Source organism: Elephantulus edwardii, unplaced genomic scaffold, assembly GCF_000299155.1.
Source record: "Elephantulus edwardii isolate Elephantulus edwardi_28Jun2011 unplaced genomic scaffold, EleEdw1.0 scaffold00077, whole genome shotgun sequence".
NCBI classification, from domain to species: Eukaryota; Metazoa; Chordata; class Mammalia; order Macroscelidea; family Macroscelididae; genus Elephantulus; species Elephantulus edwardii.
Window position 1 is genome coordinate 14549045 of NW_006399827.1, and position 12292 is coordinate 14561336.

A 12292-nucleotide genomic window follows, 5' to 3' on the forward strand; every position below is an offset into this window, starting at 1 on the left:
AGTGCGATTGGCACAGGACAGAGCGGAGTTTAGGGCTGTTGTACATAGGGTCACTATGAGTCGCAAGTGACTCGACGGCACATAACAACAACAACGTCTTGGAGAGGGTGCAGCCTGAGTGCTCTTTGGAGGCAAGAATGATAAGGCTTCACCTCACATCCTTTGGACATATTGCTAGGAGGTGCTATTCCTGGAGAAGGACATGATGTTGGGAAGGGTGGACGGTCAGCAAGGGAGAGGATGACCTCCAACCAGGTGGATTGACAAGGTGAATTCTGCAGTGGGCTCTTGTGTGTCAGGAAGTTTGAGGATGGTGCAGGACAGGACTGGTTTCACTTTTGTTCATAGGGTCTCTATATAAGTTGTACTCGACTTGATGGCACCTCACAACAACAGCAACCTATTTATAGGTAGTCCTCAATTTATGATGGGATTCTGTTGCATGGATTCATGTTAAGCTGATTCTACAAGCAGCGTATATTTTGCCAGGTTTTATTATTGCTTTTATTATCCATATCTTTATAAATGTGGTCTTTGAGGTTTGGAAGCATTACATGTATTTCAGGTATATTTTCACGTTATATGTGGCACAGTTGTTAAAATGCTCAGCTATTACTGAATGGCTGACAGGTCAAACCTCCTAGCCTCTTTGTGAGAGAAAGAAGCAGCTGGAGAAAGATGGGTGGAAGGAATCTGTGGCCATCTGCTCCATAAGGACTTAGAGCCTTGGAAGCCTATAGGCCAGTTCTAATCTGTCCTTACATCACCACTCTGAGTTGGAAGCAATGGCAATGGGTGAGTGGTTTATGCAGTACCTACATACCACTGAGGGTACATAAGACCAAACCCACCGTCACTGAGTTGATTACAATTCTGTCAACAATGTAGCACATAGCACAGCTGTTCCATAGAGTTTTCAAGGTCATAAATCTTTATGAAAGCAGCTTGTAGCATCTTACTCCTGCAAGACAACTGGTAGAGTCAAGCTATCAGTCTTTCAGAGCTGAGGGCTTTAACAACTGTGCCAGCAAGGATCCTATAAAAATAAGATGTAAAAAAAAGAAGACAGTGCTAACTGAGGCTCTTGACAACTCGAATATATTGTAACTCTATTTACATGTCAGTAAGTATAAACGTGTAGTTGTCTATCATCTACATACCTACCTATCATCCACCTGTCTACCTATGTGTCTCTTTATGTTCTTAGGCCTAATTTATCTTTTGATTTTTTTTTTCTCTTGTTGTTTTGACTTTTTGTGTCAGGTTGAGGAACTCCTTGCATAATTCTAATTAATGAAGATTTTTCTCCTGTTTCAAAGATTGACATCTAAATCTGTGGTCCATTTGGAATTATTTTTTTGTGTCTAAGATGTCAGAGTTAAATTGAGGCTAATTTAATTTTCCTTTTGTTATGGATGTACAGGGCTACTTATTGAAAAAGGCTATCTCTCTTCCAATGGACCGAGTTTGCTTTTTCATTAAAAATTAATAGGACATATTTGTATGAATCTACACGTGGGTTCTCTCTGAAATTCCACCAGTCTATGTGATTCTATCCATCTTCCAGTTCCCTACTGTCACATTGCTGTAGATATGTAGTAAGAATTCTTTTATCCACTTTATACTTTACTTTCTAAATGGTTTTGATGATTCTAAAGCCTTTCCTTTTATGTGAATTTTAGGATTAGCTTACCTAGATCTGTGAAAGACTTGACTGAGGTTTTGAAAGGAAGTGCACCAACATTACAGATGTGAGAATGACTTCTTTATTCTGTTGGACTCTTTAATTCATGAGCATACTATATCCCCCAAATCATACTTTCTTTCATAAGTATTTTACACATTTCATCATGCAGATTTATACACATTTTGTTAACTCTGTATCTAAGGAGGGTTGCTACAATCAACTCCAACATGTCAGTGATAATTACACGTTGACAAAGGACCAGGTAATATTTTGTTCTGTTGGGCATAAGGTTACATGAGTCAGAAGTGACTCAATGGTATCTATTTTTACTAAACCATTTGGCTCAAATTGTGAAGGCTGGAAAGCCATCCAAAATGTGCCTCAAACTGATAAAATGTGGAAACTCTGGCTTATGTCTGAAATTCGTAGACCAGGCTATGGGCTGTAAACTCTAGCTGGATGTCTCTTAACAGTCTTGAGGTAAAATCCTTCTTCCTTAGCAAATCTTTGTTGTGGTGTTTTTTTGTTTGTTTGTTTGTTTTTTCTGTTAGGGCCTTCAATTCATTCATTGAGACCCACCCATATTATTGAAAGCATTCCTCTTTACTTAGGTTGACTAATTTAATTTTAATAATATGTAAATACCTTCATAATAACATCTAGAGTAATGTTTAGCCGAACAACTGGGCACTTTAGTCATTATAGTCTAATTAAACTGACAATGAAATGACCACCACACACTTGTAGGTAGGTTTGTGTGTACGTAGGTAATGCAGGCCTACACGTGCTCAACCACCACCATGGTAAGAACAGAGAGATACATCAAATACTGCAAAGTGGAAAATCACCAAATCAATTTAGATTCCACAAACCAATGTTTGCTGATGATTCATTCAGATCAGACCAAGCATTATAAAGGAAAGAAATGTGTATTTACGATTCAGTGGTATACTTATCTTTTACATTCACAAAAGCTCCAAATTCAAGAGATCAGACAGTTCTATGTTTAATTGGGAACCTAGCTCTTTCCTATTTATCCCATCATGAATTGTCACTGTGAGAGGAAGTACTTTATTGGCATATACTTTGTGCTAACACATTGGAATAGACTGAGAAAATTAAAAGTAAACAGACTTATCATGAATAACTCGCAAGAGAAAAATATTTTTAATGAAATGGCAGAGAAACCCAAAATAAAAACAAACCCAGAGACAGATTGTTTTTTCTCTTCCTCTAAAAAAGATTACATGCAAAAAGCACAAGAAAAAGAAAAGAAGGAAAACAAATCTGAGCCCTTTAGTTTTCAAGACCGCATTTGGGTGGTTTCTTTGACCAATGGGATTTCACACAGGTCACCTTTCCATGGTATTCTGAGGTAAGTTTTCTAATTATGGTGTTTTAGAAGGTATTCGTTGCTCCATAGTTATGTTGCTTATTTTAGAAGATTTCTCTTCAACTGAATGGACCCTTAATGAAAGGACGTTGCCAAGTTGATCTAATTCTTCAACCACAGTTTTGACAATAATTTCTTCTGAGTCTAAATGAAAATAAGCAAAAGCTTAATTTTCATCCTTAAAAAAGTACAAGTTATCCTTAAAAAATTCAGTCATGACTAGCATGCTTTGAAAAAATATTTCTCGTGAGTTTACAGTAAATTTACATGTAATACAGTGCTTGAAATCAATACTTAGAAGGCTTTGCAATGTCCTTCTTATCTTAACTGTTGCTTTTAATGTAATGGATGTTTGACAGTGTAAATGAAACCAGATTAAAACAACATAAATATTAGACAAATAAAACCTTGAAACAAGTAATGCAGTCTTCTTTTGACTACCAACTTGTTCTATCTTAATGGTTAAAAAAATTAAAATACATAATAAAATAATTGTAAGGTATTCTTTTACTAAGACATTGAAGTCATGAGAAGAATAGATCATAAATAAGTAAAACATTGGCAATTGAGTCTTCATTTTGGTGGTTTCATAATTTAGCCACACTTATTTTAAAGGAACATATAATTTAGAACTGTCATCACAATCCCTTATCCTTTCAATTACTAGGATTAACTTTAGAAACATGTTTTATTTAATTTATGAATGATTTACTGGAATGTAAGAGTTATACTAAAGCTAGGGGAATACTTTTTGTACCTTTTATTTGATTTCTGGGACTTAAAGGCATGCATCCTTTTGATTTATAACATGTAGATCTGCTTCCTCTGTGAAGAAAAGAATATATTATTGTGTATTTCCCCCCACCCCCGACATTAAGGAGTTTTGAAATAACCATCAAGTAGGAATGGTGATTTTAGAGCTTTAGCTTCAAAAAAGTTTCCATTTCTTATGTTTGAGGAACGTTAGTAAGCTGTTTATGACTTCCATACAGTGAAAGAAGAGATTAAATGAATGCCATCAGAAATTCCTTTGTGGAAAGGTATGAGCTCTTGGATTTAGCACCAGGGGCACTTGAAGGGAATAAAAAAGCCAAATTGGTACATTTAGGATCCTTACTATGTAGAAGGCACTGGATTTGGTGTTGCAGAAAATACAGAGGCAAGGTACAACAATTTACATAGTTGATAAGAAAATAAAGCATCTGCATGTAAAAAGTCACTTGTAAAATTGTGTAAAATATGCTGAGAGAGAAATGGAAAAGGAAAGGAATGGCATAATAAGCAATTTTGTGCTGAGGAGGGAGCAAGCACCGTTGGACTTTTGTGGGATGAGACTGCAGAGGGCTGACCTGGCCCTGGAGGATGCCAATATGCATCCTACTCATCGGGAAAGCATTTACTAATAGCCATCAGTCACTGAATTCCTTCTGTGTGAAGCCACTGTCCTAAGCACTTTACATATATAATGCGGCACCACAGTTAAGAGTAATTAAGAGTGTGGTTTTGGTGTTATTGCAGTTTTACCAATGAGGAAACTGGAGTTTAAAGAGGCTGAACAATGTGCTTAAGTTCTCCTGGTAGACATGACTTGAGTCAGGACTGCAATTCCAGGACTGTTGCTTTTAGCTAACAATAAGCTAAGGTGCCTCTCCAGTTAAATCTTCCCATTTCTTCATTAATCACTTTTCAAATGAAAATGTAATCACTCACTCAATAGAGTGCATGTGGTGCAAACAGTGAAGTATTAAGAAAATAGAATATGTTATTATAAGCGATAGCAAAGAGTATAAACTTTCCCCTGGGTTGTAATACCAGAATTGTTTGATATTTTCTACATTGCAACAGATTCAAAATTTTTCACTTAGAAATCTGATTTGCTGCCTGTTTTCATTTCCCTTGACTGCAGTAATATATTTTAATGAATTCTTGAGGAAGGTAGAGCCTTTAGAATAAGAAATTCTAAAACACAATGTTGGTATGCTGAGAAAGCTTAGATTGAGTTGAGACTAGATGCTTTTCAAGAGTTAATATTTACCTTTCTTCCCCATCTATTAGATTACAGTATGTTTCAATTTCTTTTTCTAAAAAGATTTTGGCGTCTAGAAGCTGCTCGTACTCCAGCTTCTGGCCTTCTCTTTCCATTCGTATCTGTTGCAGCCTCTCTTCCATCACCCCAATCTGATCCTGGATCTGTTGGAGTTGAAGGCAGTAATTGCCTTCCGTCTCAGCCAAGGAGCATTCGTAAGACTGTTTCTGGAAAAAGAATAAAGTTGTCCCGAATGTGTTTAAAAAGTGGCATGTGTCTCTTTTAGACATTGTAAGGCAGTAGGAATATCCCATGAACTGAAAAAAAAAAAAAAAAAAAGAACAAACAAGTCTGTCTTGGAGAAAGTGCAACCAGGGTGCTCCTTGGAGGCAAGGATGGTGAAATTCTGTCTCTCGTACATTGGGCATGTTGGTAGCAGAGGCCAGTCCTTAGAAAAAAGCATTATGCAAACAGTTCAGCAACAGAGAAGATGACCCCCAACAAGATGGACTGCTACAGTGACTGTAACAATGGGCTCCACTATATCAGAGATGATTAGGATAGCACAAAGCAGGGCAAGGTTCATAGGGTCACTGTGGGTCTTAGTCGACATGAGGACGGTAAAAAATATTTTAACAGGTCTAAATGTTTTCAGCTGAAAATCAATGACATGTTTAGATGCTATTGAGTTAGTTACAGCTCAAGGCGGCCCTACAGCGGAGTAGAACAAAACATATGAACGAGGTGTTTTTTTTTTTAATTTTTTTTTTATTTTTGTGGACGTGTACGGTCAAATCAGATCTGACTGGTACAGGAGGAGATTGTCCCTTCTTTCCCGGCAGAGCATCTGGTGGATTCGAACTGTGCACCTCTGGGATTGTAGTTGCAGTTCCTTGCCACTAGGCCACCAGAGCTCCCCATGAATGAGTTTTAAAAAGTCTTTCCCTTCCATTGAAAAATCAGCTTTTCAAAGTTTGTGATTGGTGAGCATATTATAAATCTAATTAATAGTGAGTATTGGTGACAATATTGTTAATAGACAGAATTCTTGATATTCAATATACTTAAGTATTTAATATATTTACTCTGTATTTACTATGAGCGTTGAGGACTATCCTTCATAGGGTCGCTATGAGTCACCTGCGACTTGACGGCACTTAACAACAACAACAACAACAACATATTTACTATGAACATATTGTATTATACATATTTATTTACACACGTGCACACGCACACATTCAGTTGAGTGGCAATTCTACATACCATGGCCAGCAGGGACTGAAGTTCTATTTCCAGGGTTTGCATGCTGCGTTTCAGTTCCGTCAGCTCATTTCTAGCTGCTGTGGCTGCTCCTGCATCGTCAGAAATCTGTTGTTGCAGCGATGCGCTCTGGAATGTGATTGTTAAGAGGGTGAGCAGCCAGCTTGGCTATCTACCCAACAAGCCTTAGAGTGGATTCTGTCACAGATGTACCTTCTCAGTAAACCAGACCTCGACGTCTTTGCGGTTCTGCTCAGCCAGGACCTCATACTCAGCTCTCATATGGTCCAGCAGAATAGTCAGGTCCACACCTGGGATTGCGTTCATCTCCACGTTCACATTTCCACCTGCTGTGCACTGAAGGGCTTTCATTTCCTGCAAAGAGGGATCAGTATTCTCAAGAAAGCAGAATTCTGATATAGATCACATTCTGTTATGAAGGAAGCCCTGTATTTGAAAAAGGAAATCTGGTTCTGTATGAAGCTGGTCTGCTAGGCTCCTTACCTCTTCGTGATTGTTTTTGAGGTATGTTAATTCCTCATTGAGGGTTTCGTACTGGCGCTCCAGGTCACTTGTGCTAAGGGTCAGCTCATCCAGCACTCTGCGAAGACTGTTGATATCGGCCTCCACACTCTGGTGCAGAGCCAGCTCGTTCTCATACCTTCAGGATCGTTAAAGTGCATGAAAATTGTATCACAGGCAAGAATAAAGCTTAATTTCTCCAGTTTATTTTCTGGGAGATATAATACTCTAAGTGCACTTCTGACGTTTCTTGCAATTGCAAACTATTGAAACAGGGCTACATTCCAATTTATGCATAATTTAAGGGAAGAGTTATTTCTTCAGGGCTCATTTTTGTCATCCATAATGCCTGTTGGTTGAGTAAAATAATGTTAGAGATTTAAAGGTTGGGGTTTTTTTAATTAATTGCCATTGAGTAGTATATTTCAACTCCTGGTGACCCCAGGTGTGCAGAATTGAAGAGCTCCGTAAGGCTGTGAGCATTCAGAGGCAAGTTGCTGTGTTTGTCTTTGGAGGTGGGACTGAACTGCCAACCTTTTGACTTCAGTAGAGCACTTACCTGGACAACTTGTGCCATCCACGAACTCCTGAAATTCATAGCAGCTTTTTAAATAAGGATCTATTTAATTCCATTGCCTCATTCTCTAGTTTGCCTGCTTAAGAACATTTTGGTTTAAATAGCAAGAAATATTTTCTTTTACCTCCTATAGTATTTATATTTTTTACCGTAGTTAGTTTATTTTTCACCTACTTTTGCCTGAAGTCATCAACGGTCAGTCTGGAATTGTCATTCTGTAGAACAATCTTGGCATTGCAGGTAGTCTCAGAAATAATCTAAACAGGAAATGTTGTGCAAAATGTTACGTATCAGAGGGAAAAACAATTTCAGTGTGATTCTACATCTTCTTCATCCCATAAGGATCTATTTTAGCCCCTAATGTAAAGAAATCTGGATTTTCTTCCGATAATAAATATCCAGAACTTAAGAGCTAGAGTGTAAGCTTTTACAATGATACGTACATTATTTTTAACTAAAAAACATGAATGAAACCAAGTAATTATATCCATTTTAAAAATATTTCTCTTTCATTAATTAACTATACAAATAGTATTGTGTAATAATTTATTGTCAGACATCACCTGAAGCACTGGGAACATAAAGAAATTCTACATCATGCAAATGTTAAGGACATTTGAAATTTTCTTTTAAAAGATACACAGATTTGCAAGTATGTAAACATATAGTATAAAGGATATCTTTTAATTCTTTGTCTATTTTTATAAAATATAAATATGCATTATATAAGCACAGAAATCCATATTTCTCACCTGTCTTTTAAGATCTTCAATGACTGAGAAGTATCTACCATAGTCGTGATTAAGTCCTCGGAAAGAACCAGGCCCGTATTTCTCATACCAGCCATTGATCTTTTGCTCCAGTTCTGCATTTGCTTCCTCCAAAGCCCGCACATGGTCCAGGTAGGACGCTAGGCGGTCATTGAGGTTCTGCATGGTCACCTTTTCATTCCCAGAGAGGAGGCCATGCTCATTTCCAAGCAACCCAATGGAGACCCCACTTCCCAACCCTCCACCACCGTTACTGAAGCCTGCTCCAGAAGAAATGCCCCCGAGAGTACAAGAAAAGCTGCTTCCTGCTCCTGACCTACCACACACGCTTTCAGTTCCAAAGCCTGGTCCTCCACCTGACAGCCTAACAGAGCCAGCTCGGGAGCAGACCTGCCTGGATCCGCTGGAAAATCGAAATGACATGGTGAGAGGACAGGCAAAGACCCTTTCCCAGAGAAGAGCAAAGGCAAAGTGCACTTGTTCACCCTGGAGGTCAGCTCTGCTTGGCTTTTATAGGACTCAGGAAGTCGTTTCAGTGTTAAGTTATACCAATCTGTAATAAAATATTACTTGGACTCTAATTGCTGTTTTTCACAGTTGGGTGACTTTTAGTAGCCAGTCTGTAGGTGGAAAAGTGCCCCAAGGATAATTTTTATATATTAAAAAGGTGCCAGGTGGAGTAACACTAAATCATAGTCTCAGAGGTCAAAATTATGTATGAGTAAACACACATCTTTCCCCCCCGCTCCAAAATTTGGTTATGGTTTGGGTGAAAGTTTCCAAAGAAAATTAGCTTTCCATTTATGCACATTTTGCTTTGTGACATTAGTTGTAATTCCTCTCAATATGACAGCTTTCTTCTCAGTGCCTCCCAGGGTTCTCTATTTCTATTTGTCCTTCTTTCCTGCCCTGTTTCCTGCTTTCTGAGTTTTGTTTATGGGCAATTGCTGCCAGTTTGGTCTTGTATGATTGACTATTCTGAGGAGCATATTCCCCATGAGTGTTAGTGCTCACTTTAGAGACCTCTCTAGTGTTTACCTGAAAGCTGTCACCTGAGAGGTCTCTTGACTGTTTGGGTACAGGGAGCTCTGGTGGCCTGGTAAGTAAGGAGTTGAGCTGCTATCCCAAATTCAAGCAGCTTGAATCTACCAGCTACCCTGCAGGAGAAAGCCGGGTGGTTTCCTCCTGTGTGATTTATAGCCTCTGAAAACCCACTGGAGGGTCATCTATGAGCCAGTCATGACTCGAAAATACTGTTAACTGCCTCAGTTTAAACTTCCATATTTAAGGCATTATGAATTATTTTGAGAAATGAGCTTAGAGATGTTGTTACTGTTGTGTACCACCAAGTCATAACCAGCCCATAGTTGACTCTCAGCAGATTTTTATTTTTTCCCTTTAAATAAAATTTTTATTTTATCTTGGTTTACTTATAAAGTTAGTATACATTGTTTTTTACACTGATTCCCCCCCCCATTTCCTTAACTACCCCCTCCACCCATCAAATTGTATGACCCTATGATTAATCCCCTGCCTCTGACCCCTCTGCTCCTACCCTCCCCACCTTGGATCCTCATACACATTCTACAATAATGGTCTTATACAGTATTTTTCCTTATGGGCCTTAGTTCACTCAGCATAATGCTCTCCAGTCCCTCCCATGTTAGGTAGTAATTTACAAAATCGTTGCTCCTGTGTGCTACATAGTAGTCCATTGTGTGAATGTACCATGATTTCTCAATCCATTCCCTTGTTGTTGAACATTTGGGCTGTTTCCATGTCCTTGTGATGGTAAATAATGCTGCTATGAACATTGGTGTCCAAGTTTCTGTGCCTTAGTTCTCATTTTCTCAGGATACATTGCAAGCAGTAGAATAGCTGGGTCATATGGAATTTCTATGTTTAGCTTTCTGAGAAAATGCCAAACCATCTTGCAGAGTGGTTGTACCATTTTACACTTCCACCAACAATGTATAAGAGTTCCTATCTCTCCGTATCTTCTCCAACATTTATTACTTGCTGTCCTGCTAAACTTTGCCACTGCTGCTGGAGTGAGAATGGTATCTCACTGCGGTTTTGATTTGCATCTCTCTTATTGCCAGTGATTTTGAACATTTCTTCATGTGTCTGATAGCCATCCAAATACCTTCCTCTGTGAAACTTCTTTCCATGTCTTTCACCCATTTTGTAATTGTGTTATCAATCTTTCTCTTGTGGAGGGCCTATAGGATTCTGTAAATTTTTGAAATGAAACCCTTGTCTGAAATGGTATTGCCAAATGTTTTTTCCCCAGTCAGTAGGTTTTCTTTTCACTCTGATGGAAAAGTTTTTGATGTACACAGGGATTTAATATCTAGACGGTCTTATTCATCAAATTTATCCTCTCCAGATTGAGCATTTCTGGCTGTATTTGGCAGTCTCTTTATACCATAGTCTAGGCTGTTTAAGCTTAATACCATTTTGTCTTGATGAACTTTACGTTTTTGTGCTTTACTCCCAGTTCTCTCACCCACCTTGAGTTGATTTTTGTGTATGGTATGAGATGTGGATCCTGTTTCAGCTTTCTGCTGCACTCCAGTTTTGCCAGCACCATTTGTTGAAGAGGTTGTCATTTCCCCATTTGATAGGCTTAATTCTTTGTTGAACATCAGTTGACCACAGATGATTGAGTCCATTTCTGGGTTCTCAATTCTGTTCCATCGGTCTATGTGCATTTCGTTGTACCAGTATCATGCTGTTTTGGTTACTACTTCTGGTTTTGAGGTCAGGGAATGCTATGCTTCCCACTTCATTTTTGTTTTTTCAGAAGTCAGCAGGTTTTTAGTGGCAATTAATCACACTGGAAGAGATTGTCGATCTTTCTCCCAAATGGAGCTATTGGTGGATTTGAACCATATACTTTTAGGTTACCAATGCAACTTCTTACTTCTAGACCAGTCTACATGGAAAACCAGTGATTATAGAGCCCTCCATAAAAGATTAATTGTCCTAATCTGAAAGGTGAAAAGACATCTCTGGTGGACCTAGTAATAAGGAGTTTTACTGTCAATCAGAAGGCATTAGATTTGAATTTACCAGCTGCTTCATGGGAGAAAGATGGGCAATCTGAAAACTCACTGGAGGGTCAGCCAGGAGCGGATATCAATAACAAGAAGAAAGCAGAATCGTATTTCTGTAGTCTTGATGCCCTGGGTAAGTTATTCAGTCTCCTTCTACTTCATTTCCTTGTTAGGGCAAAGGAAATAATGCCATCGTACAGTCTCAAATTAATTCTGAGCATCTTCTATAATGAATGACTATAAAATTATCTGAAAGACACAAATATATTATACATGTTAATTAGTGGTATTATTATAATAAAGTGTACATATCAGACATATCTATCAGGTATAATGATAGAAATTGATTAGTTAACTGATTATAGGCTTGGTTTTGAAATAGTAATTCTTTTTTTGAATGAGATTTTTCAATGCTATGAATATAAAATATTTTTAAAAACACTCAATACTAGTTGTTGGAATATTTAGTGGGTTAGAATACTTGGAAATTTTCTGATCAAGATATTTTTAGGATATTTACCAGAAAATTAGCACGTACTAAGAAAATGAGTGAGTTCAGAAATGTAGCCATTCACAACATAGTTACTGGGGTTTTTTGGGGGGGTGAGGTAAAATGAAAGTATTATTTTGGTCCGTGTTTCCCGTGTATAAATTATGAAACACGGAATATGTTGTTAGTGTAATCGTTTATATGGCTGGAGCTTCTTCAATAAGAGATATAATGAGGTTGCCAAGTATTATCACTGTATCTCTAGATATTTTACAAATACTAATTAACTCACAATCTTTTGTGAAATAAGTTAAGTATATATTATTATAACCATTTTAGAGGTGAGTTGGCTCTGAAGCTAAGTGATAACAGATCACAAAACATGTCTCTATTAATACAAGTCTGGAACGTATGCTGTTTAACTCCCCTGTTTATGCAGAAGGGCAAGTCTGTTGAGTTTTCTTAATCATACTTTTCTAAATTCACACTTGCTATAAAATTTTAG

At 37.9% G+C, this 12292-nt stretch overlaps 1 protein-coding gene across 1 annotated transcript; it reads right to left on the reverse strand.

The window, feature by feature from the left end:
- Window positions 1-3075: 3075 nt before the first annotated feature.
- Window positions 3076-8661, reverse strand: KRT26 (keratin 26). Its single transcript, XM_006889482.1, has 8 exons — window positions 8221-8661; window positions 7643-7725; window positions 6874-7030; window positions 6583-6744; window positions 6373-6498; window positions 5116-5333; window positions 3838-3905; window positions 3076-3224 (listed from the first exon to the last, which is right to left on the reverse strand). The coding sequence occupies exons 1-8, from the start codon at window positions 8659-8661 to the stop codon at window positions 3076-3078; spliced, it is 1404 nt and encodes a 467-aa protein (XP_006889544.1).
- Between the last annotated feature and the right edge of the window lie 3631 nt (window positions 8662-12292).